We start from the raw sequence: 15,500 nt of genomic DNA, 5'->3' as shown, positions 1-15,500 counted from the left end.
ACCAGAAAATTCTATATCTTGAGAAAACAATATATACTCAATCCATACATCGTTGGTTGCATCGACTTATCCAAATTGCAAGTACAATAAAAAAATTTCAAAAAAATTATTACTTTCAAATTATCTTTCCATATAAAATTACGTAAAACGAATGAATAAAATAGAACTACGCAACACGTTTAACCTAATTTCGCAAAATCGGTTTGAAATAAAATAAATCTAAATGCCAACAAATTATGCGAACGTTCATTATTCTCAATAATATTTTCATAAGACATACAGAAAATCGTACATCGTTATATAAAAGACGTCTTGTTAAATAAATAAAGTGATAAAAATGGTGATAAAAATGATCAACAATAAACAATAGTTTATCAACGATTTAGGATCGAGTTCAGTCTCCAAATCGAAGGGATTGATCCGCTCGTAACCCCTCGGCACAACATAAATGACGATAGTATTATAATCGCAAAGGTACTCCTTTTTTTTTTTATTCACATTGACCATGATTACGCTTTACTTACGTACATGCATGTATGTATATGATGTACGTATATTTGTGTGCGTATGTGTATATATACACATGTTGCATATCGTAATATGATATATCAGTGGTGAGCACGAATCATCAATAAAATACGTTTTGTAAAAGCTCGCGATTCTCGATACTTCCGGCGTATCTCAACGATTGTTTACGAAATAAATTAATAGGATGAATCACACGAGAAAGATTTACAATGCGTAAATGTATGATTTTTAAACCTAAATTTATAATAACTATTAAGAATATATATATATATATATATATGTATATGTATATATATTAAGATATATGTATATATATATACATATATGTATAAACATATATATATATATGTATGTATGTGTAATATCGAGTTACTTAAAATATCATACAATTAGAAACAACAAGGACAATGTTACGATGTAACATTTTTGATTGTCTTCCTAAAAGAGGCTCGCCCCAATCGTTTCGCCCCGGCCTCAAAATAGCCGCAGCAAATCGCGCGGTACAAAAACGCTAGAAACGTTCGTATTAATATTTAATTTCCGTTTTTTTCTTCTTAGTTTTTTTTTTTTTGGATTTTCTATATACTCTTTCTTTATACAATACGGTCACTTTATCATTCACGATACGGACTATTCAAAAAATGTCTTTATACGGAGTACTTTCAGTCAAAAATATATCAAATCACGCATACGCCCATTCGAATCATAAACTTTCCGCATTCCTTATTCTAGGCCAAAAAAATTTTATTCTCGTTAACGAGTACTTCCTTCATCATTTACATTTCGAGTCCAGCAAAATTCGACCGATATAGCAATCATATTTTTTTCATATTATAAACAACTCGAGTATCCTGAAACGCGATTTAGCATCGACTTGTTAATTAAATAACATCTTATACATATAATAACAAGATTAAATAGTAGCACTTAGAAACATTATTCTTATTTAGAATCGTGTACCTCGCCTACATATTCTTTATTCTCAATTTCCAAAATTTCATTGACTTTTAAAACGGAATTTTTTAGAATCTCGACATTGGCGGCGATGGTCTCGAATGTAATGAGAAGAGTGCGTTTAATACTGTGCGTAAGTAACATCAAATCAAAATAGAAAAAAAGAGGAAAACTTATTTTCTATCTTTTCAAACGCATAATTTCAATGTTACTTTCCATGTTGAGATCAAAATGGTGTTCCCGCATGCGGAGAGAATTAATCGATTAAACATATGTATTTGACCAACATATGTTACTAATCTTTCAAGAAATAAGAACTTTGAATAAATAGAAAATATCATAAAGGTTCATACGATAAAATTCATATATTCGAACGCACTTATCTGTAATAATCAGTTACTTATCAGATCATTTAAGTCTTTTTAAAAGAGATTCGATACACACAAAACATTTATCAAATGCTTTGTGTATATAATAATTATATTTGATGACATTCTATTTCTCGAAATTATACATCACTTCATAAATGCTGCATCACATTTTGCAAAAAAGACATTTTTGATAGTGAATAAAATTATTTTAGTTAAAACACAGGTAACTGCGTAGATTTTATGAATTACTTATCATTACACCGCCACTGCGACTCCCTTTTGTTGTGGAGAAGCAACACATAATCCATTACTATCAACTTTCCAAATGGATACACATTTTTGGCAGAAATAGTTTACTGCCTTGAATTTGTTTTACTCCAAATCATATTACCATGAGATATCGATATTAAATTATAAACTATATCAGTCAATATGTATTTCCACTAAGTGATTCCGGCATACCAGTTCCGCCGGATGGCGACAAAGATAACTCTCCACTCTCATATTTACTACATCGACTACTATATTCTGCCATTAGAGTAGCTTTAACCTGAAATATAAAGAAAAACCCATCGCATATTATATTGAAAAATTACTATATTATACAAAAAAAATTGATAATTCTAAAATAATATAAGATTCGTACTTTTGCTCTTTCTGCTTCTAATCTTTGTCGAACTTCTTCATGCTGTCGTTCGAGTTCTGTTCTTTTTTTCTCGTAAATTTTTGTTAATCGTGTACATTCATTTACACCTTTTTCAACAGTTGATTTTGCAACTTCCCTCTTCATACGATCTAATTCAGCTTTATCTTTATGCACTTTTGCTAGTTGTTTCACCTATAGTTAAATAAATATTTCTTATTATAACTCATAATTACTCATACATAGTTAAAAATATATTCTAAAATAGGAATAATATAAAAAACATACTTCTCCATGTCTTGTAGCTTGAAGTTTTCTCATAACATCGGCAGTTTCTCGCTCTAAAAGTACTCTCAATGTTTTTAATTGATTGGACTGAGAAGTTTTCATTACTTTCTCCAAAGTTGCAAATAAATTTTCATAGTATTTTTCCTGAAGTTCTCGTTCTTGTTGTACATGAGCTTTACATACGGCTAACAAACGTTCACTCTGACTTCTAGGTAGTCCTTTTGGAGTTCCCCCATTTCCTTCACGGTTTTCAATATCTGTGCATTCTGATGTTTCTGCTAAAGCTAATGTACTCAATCCTACTTCACTTGAAAATCTATATAAAAAATATAAAAATATACATATAATCATATACATAATTATGTTATAATTATATATAATTATGTTATAATATATTTGTGAAAATCAACAACTTACATATTTCTACTTGACAACCGTTTCACTAATTTATGGCTCACATAGAATTTCGATTTATGCTTTTCACCATCGATAGATCCTTTTTGCGTTTGCATCCTTAATTTTTCTTTTTCATGCTTTTTTCGCAATGATTCAAGCTTCTTCTCGAGCTCTATTTTTTTTTCTCGAACAAGTTTATTTTCCATTAATTTTTCTAAAGATTCGGCCACTATTTCATCGCTCACTATAACATAAAAAAACTAATTATGCAATCCAAATAATACATAATAAATAATTAATACATACTACCACTGATATTGACTGAACTTTTATTTGTGGAAGCATCAACGACTTGAACTGTAGATGTAGGAGTTCCATCCTCGTTATCTTGTGTATCAGACATATTTATCCCAGCAATAGATGGCCTACCATGAATATTTGTAGATGGTGGTACAAGTGGTGATAATTCACCCACAGATTGTAATCTTTTCGTTTTGACTGTTTCCTCCTAGGACAATATATTTAAAAATATATATAAATATATTTATATATCTATATTGAAATTTTTTAACCGATGAACTTACTGTTGGTTTAGAAGAACTTGCTCCTTCACCAACTTTGGGTTTATCCTAGAAGATGTTAGTATGCATTTGTTAGTAAATTAATGAGTTAGTAATAAGTAAATTTCTAATGTTTCAAATCTTACATTAATTTCTTCTGATGGATCTTCTGAACCGTCTGTAAGAACTGACAACTGTTTTTCTCTTTTTTCTGTTTCACTTTGATATTTAATTGGATTTGCTAAAGCTTCAGCAAGTTCGCTCAATCCATCTGGGACATAATCTTTTACAATTACATGTAAAAATAAATTTGCTAATGATAATGGTTGACCACATTCTGTTCTAAGAGCAACATGTCGATAACCTGGACATAATCCAACTACGGGTAGCACTCTATGACCAATTAAACGTCCTGATTCTTCATATGCAGCAATTCTAATTGAAGCAAGTTCAGGCAAAACTACCTAATAAATATATAAAGTTTTATCATATATAGATAGATAATAATTACAAAATATATCTATCAACTATATAAAAATATGAATTCTCACTTTTTTAAATATAAAAGGTTCCTCATCGTAAACAGGATTGATTCCATTATTCGGAACAATTTTTGTGCGAAATTTTTTCCTCACTGTATCTGCTGGTAAACCATACATATCTACTTCTATATAAGTACCCACTCTTTTGTCTGTTAAAAATTGAGCTGATATTACGTGTATATGAACCGTTCCCGCTATAATACCATCTACTGTCGATTCCGCAAAAGGATCTAATCGTTGATCCTTTCGTCTCATGAATTCTGGTTTCAAGAGATAACCACAACGTTGATTATATTCAAAAATTCCCAAATTTAATTGCATCGCAAGATCTAATGCAAAAAAATATTGAATATTAAGTAAATTTCAGAATCAATATAATAATAAAATAAATTTAAAATACATACCAAGAGTTTGATAATTTAATGCAACCAGCTGACAACCTGCATTCCAAAAGACTTGAGGCATGAAATTACTAGAATCGAAACGTGTACCTGCTGGATATACTCTTGATAATTGATGCTTGTTATAATTTACAAATTCTAATGGTCTTTCTTTTAAAAGTGTTGTAGCTTGTTTTTCATCAAATGATGACATTTCATACATTCGATTTTTTTCTGTAAAAATCAAATAATTTTCATCAAATAATTATAAATAAAAAAAATAAATTTAATAATTGATATTGACATATTAATGCATACTTTCAGCTGATTCAAAACTGTTAAAATGAACAGGTTGCACATAATTAACTAAAGCTGAAATTTCTGCTCCAGCTTCTGTTTCTTTGGCGTTAGGTGCTACTTTATCAGGTGCAGGCACTTTATCAACCATTCTTAATTTAATATCCTCCACATTTGATTCATCCTCTTCTGTAGTCGATTCTTCTTCTTCATCTAAAAATAATAAATTTTTCTCTAAATATATTTTTAATACACAATTATGTAATTTTTTGCTAACCTTCATCATCCTGAGTACTATCTTTGCTGCTTTGTCTTTGCTGTAACATCGGAGGATGTGAAATATCTCCATTTCCAATCTGTTGACCATTATTATCAACTGCTTCAGCATGAGAAACAATATCTGGCGGCGGTCCATTTTCTCCCTCCGCAACTTGATTTGTTACTCCATTATCTTCATTTTCTCGCGCTTCCTCTTCAAATTCTGTTACCGGTGTCTGTTGCTTTTTTTTATGTTTTTTATGATGATGATGATGCTTCTTTTTATTTTTAATTATAATCTTGCGTTTTAATAAAGATGGAGGTGGTAATTCTTGTCCTGGTTCCAACTAAGTAAAATATATTAAAGAAATGAGATTAAAAATAAAATATTATTATAAATATAAACATATCAAAAATACCTTATGAGATTCAAGAGGAGCATCCAACAACATTTCTCCAAATAATTCTCTACAATATTGAGCTATCTTAGCTTGCTGTCTTGGATTGCAATGATTTTCAAAACTAAGAATAACAGGATATTCTGATGTTTTAAAAGCACTTTCAGCAATCGCTTCAATCACATCTCGTGCATATATTTCAGGTACAAATGTATATCTAGAAAATATTTCTAAAGAAGCAGGCAGAATACATAATTTTTAGTATAATTAATTATTTTATTATAAAATAAAAATACCCGTGAACAATGACAGGTTCTTCAAATTTTCCATTCCAAAAGTCCAATTCTACACATCGGCAACCAGCAAGCAGACATTGACGATATATTTCGACGGAACTTTTTCCAGTAAGTTGATGTCCTAAATATATATTTAAAAATATAAAAACAAATTGCATAATCAATTAAAAATCATAAAGAAAATTATAAAAGTGATGTACCTGTTAAGTATGTATTGTGACTAGAATTTATAAAGTAATGCGCAAGCGGTTGGTCCATGTCATCTGATAATTCAAGTTTCGATAAAGCCACGATTGGGTTATCCTCACTCATTAAATATCTCAAAAATCCATCGAAACTTAGTTGACCCCGATTTGCATTATATTTATTTGGTTCATATTGACTTATAATATCTTTCGCTCTCGCCTCATTTGCATAAGGATACAATATTTCGTTTAAACGGGGATCTCTTTGAGTTTTATTCAAAAAATCAACAAATTGAGTTACAGACATTAGCCTACGCTTATTATTGCCTACGATGCGTTCGAAAACTTTTTCAACATCCGATCGTTGAGTAAGAGATTTATAAAAGTTGAAAAAATCTTCAAATTGAAATTTTTGTAACGATATCACATCATTCTAAAATAAAAAAAAAAAGATAATTTTTATAATAACAAGAATGTCATTTTTACAAACGCTCAAATGTTATAACTCACTTTTCCAGATGGAAAACCAGAAATATCAAGTGCTTTTTCGACTCGTTTACGATCTTCTTTGTTTTGCGTAAACATTCTTATAATACTAAATAATAATATAGAAATTTATTTATGTATTCATGTTTAATTTACATATATTCATATATAGATGCAAATTAAATTTATACAAATTTACTCACTTCTTAACAGGTATTTTTCCTGATTTATCAGCTGCAAGTGTAAGTTTGGTATGTGCTTTCTGCAAAAACATAGTTGTACTGATGTTTAATAGAGATAGATTATATGCAAGCTGAAAAATTTCTTCTGTCCAATGTTTTGCAACTTCTGCACGTGTTGTACAGAAGTTAATAAAATTCATATTGACAAAATCAGATCCATAACAAATTGTTACTGTTTTCTCTTCTAAAGAATCTTGAGAACCCATTGTCACAAGATATCTCAATTTGGGATCCTGAAAAAGCATTTCTTATTTTAAAAAAGATGACAAAATATGATTTTAATATAGAGATATCAATAATATTTATTCATATGAAATTAACTTATTCGTGTAATGGAAGTAACTATAACTTATATTATAATAAGCTACTAGTATAGATTGGAACTACAATGTTACTTTACAAAATGATTATTGATTTATAGGAAAATGAAACAGATAAGAACTGCTCTGCTTCCTATACAACTAAGAATATTTCCATTGTGTACAAAGATAGGTGTGACTGAAAAAAATGAACTACATTGAGGACATAAAGTAGGTAATATTCTATTTATAGATTTGTCAATAATTATCATGTGGTGGTGCTGTGCGTCATTAGCAACCACGCAAAAGAATGATATAATTATAAAAAAGAACATCTTCATTTCCAAATATTTACACCTAATACACATTAATACAACTAATAGAACGTTTAACTAAGTTTATTCTTTTCTATGATTATTAACAATAATAAACTCATCTAAATTTTACAATGAAAAATTCAAATACAATTATATTATACTGAAAAAAACAAAAAAAAATAATTTAATACCTTTGGTACTTTAGCATATTTTCCAGTTCTAGTATCTCTTATTACAGCAATATCCAACATTTCCATTTCATTATGTTGATCCACCCAATGCAGATAAAATCCAAACTTATCGACTCTCAATGTTACTGGAGTTGCTATACCAGAATCCTACGTAGAAATATGAATAAAACTAATCATCATGCACATACAATAACATAACTTGTTACTTAAAATTTAATACCATCTAAAATATTCTGCTATAATAATAATTTGGTATATAACTCATACCTCATCCCATTTGATGAATTTTTCTCCCTCTTGTAATTGTTGAGACACTTCAATAGGTCTAAATTGCACGACACTACCTGCTGTCTTATTACCCGCCATCCTGCCTGAAGGATACTGCGAGTAGTTTGGTATAGAGACAATATTATTTCCTAGCACGAATGCACTAATAAAGAAGCAAGCAATGCAGGCTGATTGTATCAATGACAACAATAACAAGCACAAAGACGTTGATAGCCACAGTAACAATGACAATGATGTCAATGGCTATAACGAAAACGACGTCGATGATAACGGTAATAAAAGACAAAACGATGAGGGCAATAACGACGTTGACGACAGTAATGGCACCAGGAATAATAATAACGACGACGACGACGACGACGACGACGACGACGACGGTAACGATGACGATGACGATGACGACGGCGACGACGACGGTGGCAGCGGTGACGACGGTAGCAGCGGTGACGACGGTGACGGCGATATAAGATTCATCGAGATTTTCTTATGCATTAGACGCACCTCATGAACCACCTTACCTTGACAGGTATTGTTGTTTGATCATCCGTAATGAAAGATGTAACCGTATTTCGATGTCGATGTCGTCGTCGTCGCCGTCGTCGCAGAATTCTGACAGGTATCGTCTTATAAATACCGATAATAGATACGTAAAGTTTTTGGTGAACACGTCAGTCCCGGTTAATTAAACGTTTTGAAGAAAAAACAAATCATTGGATTGCCAAATCACTGTCTGGTATTGCGATGAAAATTAAAAGAACAGTTTAACACATATGTCCCACGGTAAAAAGAGCTTGCAATTGATATGCACCGCAAAAGTTTTCGTACTTCTGAGCACTCGCGCACTCACTTGGTCCAGAAGAACATTCTTCCGCGCGCCGTACCGAAGATATTCCGAGCAAATCCGAGCACCGCCACCCGTCACCCGTCATCCGTCACCCGTTACCCTCGTCGCCAGGAGGCGCTCAAACTGTTTCACAAATTATAAAAGAACGTATTACACGTGCGCTTATCGCGCTCAAATTGATTTTAAAGCGAACTATGATATTCATACGATAATACCATTACTGTTTTTGTGCTTTTCTTAACGCTATTTTGATCCTATAATTATCCATAAATAGTTTTTTAATTGATTATTATAACTGTGACCTTTCTTTTAAATATTATCAATTTTATTTGAAAATAATCAATTTAAAATTAATAATTTTTAGTAAATTTTGACACTAATTCTAGTTTTACTTTAAAATAAATATATTCTTAATATGCAAAAAAACTAACCAACTCTTTAAATTCATAAAGTCGACTTAATTTTATACTGCAACTATTAAAATTGATTCAATTTAGTCTAACGATAAATAAACGATAGATCATTAAATATTTTATTACATTTTAATGATAGTTGAATATCCTATCTAAATTATTAATTAAAAAAAAATAAATTTCGAATATTTTTATCGTATTCAATATATATTATAATATAATGATATTAAACAATTAAAATTTAAATGTTTTTTGTATTTATATTTAAAATATAGATATAATTATTATTAATATTCTTACTATTATTAATGATTGAGTTATGATTAACACATTTAATTAAATATTAATATATATATAATTAAATATAAAAAAAATTTATTTATTTAAAAAAATTTGTTTAAAAAAATTTATTTAAAAAAATTTATTTTTTATTTAAATGAATTTCACAATATAATTTTTGATTAGATATACACATTGCATCACTGTCCTCAAAATAATGTTTTGTAATGTAATCAATTAATAATTGATATTCTGGTCAATCATAAAAGGTTAAATTGATGCTAAAATCTCTTCAATCTTATGGAAGTCTTATATTTTAAAAATCTTAATTATTAATGATGCAATACAAGTTAAGATTAAATAATAATGAAATACAGAATATTTTTATATATGTTAACAAAAATCATTTGGTGTTTACAACATAAAAATAAATAAGTAATCGAATATGATTGTAATAAAAGATAAAGATGTATAAATGTTTAAATTTTATCACTACTATCAATTTACATGTAATAATCCATCTTCATTTCTATTGATAGGATCTCCTTTTAATAATGCAATGATCATACTGAAAAATATGTAATGAACATTTTCTTAACCTTTTGTTTGTTAAATTGAATGATTAAATAATAATTTAACATATACATACATATATACATACCAATAAAGATAAATAAAAAAGAAAATTAGATAATATCCAAGATAAATCATACAATCTCTTGTATGCCTTTTTAATTGTCCACGGTTATGGATTTCTGTAGGATCATAAACTCCCATATTACCACTGGGCACTCCAGAGTATTCATAGACTAACCATAATGTCATAGGTAAATTTACCAAAAACAATATTAATTGTCCATGTGTTAATAATAAACATTCTAAGAATAAATGTGCTATAAGCTTTGGTACTACCCACTGTAAAATATTACTATTTAGAATTAGTTATATTATTCTTTTATTGATTAATATTTATAACAAGTTTACAATTACCGTATTTAATTTTGAACAACACTGTTGAGCATTCAAATAATCACATTCTAAATCTGATAAGGTTATAACCTATATTATATATATATATTAATTCTAAGATAAGGAATCTAATTACATGTCTTCTTATTAACAAAAGAAAAATTATATTAGAAAAATTATTTTAAAAATGTTTAAAATTGAATACAGCGCCATTACACTAAATATATAATACTAAAAAAACATATGTGATAAAAAATCCCTAAATATATATTTTCAATAAATCCTATATAAACTTCAAGAATAAATTTCTACAATTATATATAAATAACAAAATATAAATATAGTAATTTTTTTTTAAATTTTTGAAATATAAAAAGGATACAAAATACACTAAAAGAAAAAGTACTGAACCGGTATCGATTAAAGCTAATACGAACAACAACGGCTCAGATATTAAACCCATTCTAATGATCTTGATTAGTGTAAATAGTCTTTAGATAACATTAGGATCGAATCTGATGATTCATGTATGCCTTTCTTTAAAATATAAAATTATTTGAAATACTTTCCACGTACAAAGTTCAATAAACATAAGAGAAAACTGAATTGTCAAAATCGACAAAACGAATAACTTACGATACTACCAACTATTGAGAATACTTTTCTAATATTGCCTTCTTCAAACTAATACCGCCTAGTCATAGATGATAATGTAACGGAATTCTCTATATTATAAATATTCATACTCGTACTTTATACCGAAGATAAAATATAATATAGATTTAAAACTTTCATGTTACTAAAGTGATTTGCTAATTTAAAAAAAAAATCATTGTGGTGACCTCTATAATTTTTAAACATTAATTTAGAATTTCAATATAATCAATATAATATAATCAATGAAGACAATAAAATAGGAAAGATGTAAAAATTAATATTTTTATATTTTTAATTATATATTTCTAAATACAATCTTTATCTCTATCTATAAACATAATGAAAAACATAATAGAAAGGAAGATATTAAATCTAGATTATAATCTAGATTATATCTTATCTATGTCTATGTTATTGTGTCGATACTAAAAAAAATAGATAAAATGTAAACAATATTTAAGAACCAGTAAAAAAACGAATTATTTATTTAATATTATTATTAAATTGTATATTTTCTAATTACTAATATAAATTATTTATATAAATCTCTCTAAAATAGAATAAAATAAGAAGTATATATATTAATTTCTATGAACAAATTTTATTTGCATTTGTTATTTGTTATTTATAAAAATAATTCTTAATATATAAAATTATAATTACAGAAATGTTTCGGGACACTCCGAAAATTATCATAGAAGATGCATCTTCTCCATCTGCTTCGTATGTTATATACATTAAAATGGAAGATTTATTAGAAAAATTAAAATTGTTACATTATGATACTGAATTTTTATCAGAATTTAAAATAAAAGCTATAAATAGGTAATATAATTATTATAATTATATAATATTTTAATTTTATCTTCTATAAATTATTAAAAAAAAATATTGATTCAAAATATAGGAATTATTTTGTAACACAAACAAATCCAGGAGAACAATTTTATACATTTACATCTTTAGCTGCATGGCTAATTAGGAAAGCAGGTGGAAATTTTGAAGTTCCACAAGAATCGGATGACCCTAATGCTACCATAGGTTTAATATTGGATCATTTAAGAGATACTGATGTATCAATAGAATTTCCACCTAATAAGCTTAAACAAGGAAGTGGTGAACATGCAATTTATGTTTTAGATAATTTAGCAGATGGGGCATTAAAAGCACAAAAATTTCAATGGAAAAAGTAAATTTTTTAAATTTAAAAAAGAAAAAAAATGTAATAAAGATATTGTAAACATAATCAAATATCGTAAAAAATAAATATTTTTAGATTAGAGATATCACCTGATGAACCAACTAATGAACCAGATATAGAAGATGATGATGCAGAATTAATTTTAGAAAAAGTAGAGGAGGAAATGATGGCTGAATATGATGATGAAGATGAAGATATCTTACATGTTGATGATATTACAAAACTTTATGGACAAAACTTTGTAAGTATGGAAAGTATGGAAGTATTTGTATCATATTAATTATATTTTAACTTTTTGTAATATTTTATAGAATGAAAGTCAGAAACCTGATGATATTTTAGAATCTAAGACAAACAGAGAAGAATGGCAATTAGAATTGGAAAGAGTATTACCTCAACTCAAAGTAACTGTAAAAACAGGTACATAATATTTAATAAAAATTGAAAAAACAGAATTAAAAATAAATTTATTTAATATATAAATAATAAATTTATTTCAGATTCAAGAGATTGGAGATCACATATAGACCAAATGAAACAATTACGTATGAATATAGCAACAAATTTAACTGGAGTAAAAAATCAATTAGATAAACTACATATTGATATATCTAATACATTGGATAAAATAAAAACAAGAGAATCCTACTTAAATAGACAACTTGAGCCTACTTTAAAAGAATATCAAATATTTCAAGATGAATTATCAAAAATCAAAGAACAATATAGAGATGTTAGTGGAGGTGTAACTGAAAGGACTAGAATTTTTAATAAATTATCGGAAGAATTGGAACAAGTAAAAAAAGAAATGGATGAACGAGGATCAAGTATGACAGATGGAAGTAAGTATTTTTTTAATCTCTGGTACGACAATTGATCATTATAGATTTTAAGATAAAAAATAAATCTTTTAACAAAGGTAAATTAAATAAGAGATTTGTGCTATGAGCGATATAAAATATAAATAAATATTTATTTAAAATCAACAATTCAAATAACACAATTCAAATTGATTGTAGTCAATTCTCGTACCGAAGAAATTAATGTAATTATATTATATATAATAATATTATAATATTATATAATATATATTAAATGCATTAATCATAAATATTTTTTATAGCTCCATTGATAAATATAAAAAAAACGATTACTAAAATGAAAAATGAAATTTCTGAAATGAATGTTCGAATTGGTGTTTTAGAATATAGTTTAATGTGTGCAAGGATCCGAGATCGCACGCAATTGCAAGAAGATATAAATAATCCAAATAGCATCGCGATAAGTTGAATGAGTATCATAATAATTTAAGTAATTTTTACTATCATTGCATTTATTGACATTGTTATGAATGATATTTTTGATTTTACACAAAATTTATCTATTTATTTTTATTGTTTTCTTTTATTATATTTAAAATAGATCGTATAAGATATTCCAAAAATGTTGGAACATCTGTAAACTGAAAATTTCTAAGATAATTTTAAGCAATATTTTCCTTTTCTTAAAGTAATCAATTAAATAACAATTATTATATATATAAATTATGTACAATTTTCGTTATGACTTTATTAACAAAAAACACTGGTCAATCTTGAAGCACATCGAGTAACGTTGAATATATGCTATCGATCAAGCACGAATCCGAATAATATATCTCAAAGAATTGTATATTGAATATAACAAAAATTTTTTTATCAATTAAAAATTATATTATTCGAATTATATCGAATATATCGAATTATATCACGAGTAAAAAAATAAATATAATATTCAACATATTTTCTTCGAAATATATTGTTCGATCAACGATATCTAGTTACTATCATGGTTCGATTAGGCTATGCACTTCGTGATTGGCCAGTATTTTTTGTTAATAATTCTTAATAAAATAAATATATAATTATATATATAATTATAAATTTAATATATAATTCTCAATAAAAGCCGAGAAAGTTTTTACAAAGAAAAATGTTTAAAATTAATTCAGGAATCTCCAATGTATAGATATTCTAACATTTTTGGGACATCTTGTATATAATTTGTGATATACATACTTTTACTGATAATAGTTATCGTTAAAAAGAATCCAATGAAGCATTTGTTTCATATTATATTTATAAAATTTTTATGCTGTGAATTTAGCTTGTAAAAACTGATTATTCAAATATATAATATTTTTTTATAATTATTTTAAATAAAATTGTACAATAATTAAAAATATGTTTGTATAAAACTTATTTATCATTTTTTTTAAATGATTCATATTTATAATTAAAGATAATATAATTGAAAATAAAATATTATGTAACTGAAATCAAAAACACAATTAATTATTTATCGATTAGATCAATATGATAAATTTAATTCAAAGAGAGAAAACGCAAAATAAACTGCATTCCCTCCTCTTTCAACAATTTATCAAGTTGCAAAGTTATTCATTGCAAAGTTTTACACAGATCAGTCATTGTGCGACTTTCGTTATGAAATGTGACATATTATATACGGTGTTTTATAACTAATAATAATATTTTACAACGCTAATAATTTTAAATGATTTTTAATCATTATAATAAACTCTTTTTTGATAAACAGGTAATTAAATTCATATAATTTTTTATGTGCACCAATTTCAATTATCTATCAAATTTTAAAAATTTATATTCGTCTTTTATTTAACGCTTTAATTTGTCTTTTTTTTTATTATCTATGTCATATCCCTATTATTTTTAATTAACTCATTGTAAATAAAAATTGATCATATAATTAAAATTATATATTTATATTAAATGTATTAAATTATACAACTGATGATATACAAAGTAAAATATTACTTAAAGGTCATTGACACGTCTATCTCCTCGGCAGGATGCACTTTCTTTCCAGTTTTAAAAATATTTTTCTATATTTATATATGTCAATTTTTCTTTAACTTTCACTAATGTTTTACGCGCATTTTGAAACAGATTCTCTTCATTATTCATTCCGGTAAGATATTACTAATATATTTATATTTAAATAAATTATTTAAAATAATTAATTAACTTTATTCATTATTAAAATGTACAAAATTCATTATTAATTTTTTATTCTCGAATATTTTATGATATGAATATAAAATTGGATTATAATAATGTATATATAATTATAAACATATGACACATTTTACTTATCGTGAATCTTTCGTTATCAATTAATTACGATTGGATATATATATA

The 15,500-nt window shown here is 26.7% G+C and overlaps 4 protein-coding genes across 11 annotated transcripts in view; 2 read left to right on the top strand and 2 right to left on the bottom strand.

The window, feature by feature from the left end:
• Positions 1-1,086: 1,086 nt before the first annotated feature.
• Positions 1,087-8,941, bottom strand: LOC102675518 (1-phosphatidylinositol 4,5-bisphosphate phosphodiesterase classes I and II). 7 transcript variants are annotated; one of them, XM_031513440.1, is made up of 19 exons: positions 8,554-8,941; positions 7,899-8,012; positions 7,632-7,778; positions 6,786-7,057; positions 6,607-6,691; positions 6,112-6,529; positions 5,912-6,032; positions 5,637-5,832; positions 5,237-5,564; positions 4,981-5,172; positions 4,687-4,896; positions 4,292-4,611; positions 3,887-4,204; positions 3,765-3,809; positions 3,487-3,688; positions 3,202-3,424; positions 2,785-3,100; positions 2,500-2,691; positions 2,281-2,403 (listed from the first exon to the last, which is right to left on the bottom strand). In XM_031513440.1, exons 2-19 carry the CDS (start codon positions 7,995-7,997, stop codon positions 2,281-2,283), a joined length of 3,807 nt encoding a protein of 1,268 aa, XP_031369300.1. In that variant the 5' UTR covers positions 7,998-8,012; positions 8,554-8,941. The 7 variants fall into 7 exon arrangements, with proteins under 7 accessions (XP_006621952.1, XP_006621953.1, XP_006621954.1 ...); XM_031513441.1 differs by having other exon boundaries at positions 8,767-8,941; XM_006621889.2 differs by lacking the exon at positions 8,554-8,941 and having other exon boundaries at positions 1,087-2,403; positions 7,899-8,249.
• Positions 8,942-9,746: 805 nt separating this feature from the next.
• Positions 9,747-11,187, bottom strand: LOC102675925 (protein cornichon homolog 4). The gene is made up of 4 exons (XM_006621893.2): positions 10,807-11,187; positions 10,446-10,514; positions 10,117-10,370; positions 9,747-10,023 (listed from the first exon to the last, which is right to left on the bottom strand). The coding sequence occupies exons 1-4, from the start codon at positions 10,885-10,887 to the stop codon at positions 9,954-9,956; spliced, it is 474 nt and encodes a 157-aa protein (XP_006621956.1). The 5' UTR covers positions 10,888-11,187; the 3' UTR covers positions 9,747-9,953.
• Positions 11,188-11,596: 409 nt separating this feature from the next.
• On the top strand, positions 11,597-13,646 carry LOC102674455 (intraflagellar transport protein 57 homolog). 2 transcript variants are annotated; one of them, XM_031513446.1, is made up of 8 exons: positions 11,597-11,653; positions 11,747-11,906; positions 11,989-12,122; positions 12,222-12,270; positions 12,358-12,523; positions 12,594-12,702; positions 12,783-13,124; positions 13,406-13,646. In XM_031513446.1, exons 2-8 carry the CDS (start codon positions 11,749-11,751, stop codon positions 13,570-13,572), a joined length of 1,125 nt encoding a protein of 374 aa, XP_031369306.1. In that variant the 5' UTR covers positions 11,597-11,653; positions 11,747-11,748; the 3' UTR covers positions 13,573-13,646. The 2 variants fall into 2 exon arrangements, with proteins under 2 accessions (XP_031369306.1, XP_006621943.1); XM_006621880.2 differs by having other exon boundaries at positions 11,635-11,653; positions 11,989-12,270.
• Positions 13,647-14,739: 1,093 nt separating this feature from the next.
• The window catches only part of LOC102674590 (protein croquemort-like), a 4,554-nt gene continuing 3,793 nt past the window's right edge, over positions 14,740-15,500 (top strand). Inside the window, exon 1 of the mRNA XM_006621882.2 lies at positions 14,740-14,877. The gene's annotated coding sequence lies outside the window, so the exon portion shown is untranslated. The remainder of the gene's footprint in view (positions 14,878-15,500) is intronic.

The sequence above is a fragment of the Apis dorsata genome, unplaced genomic scaffold (genome assembly GCF_000469605.1).
Source record: "Apis dorsata unplaced genomic scaffold, Apis dorsata 1.3 scaffold_645, whole genome shotgun sequence".
NCBI lineage: Eukaryota > Metazoa > Arthropoda > Insecta > Hymenoptera > Apidae > Apis > Apis dorsata.
Note: the sequence above shows the minus strand (reverse complement) of the source record. Positions and strands in the feature narration are given on the sequence as shown.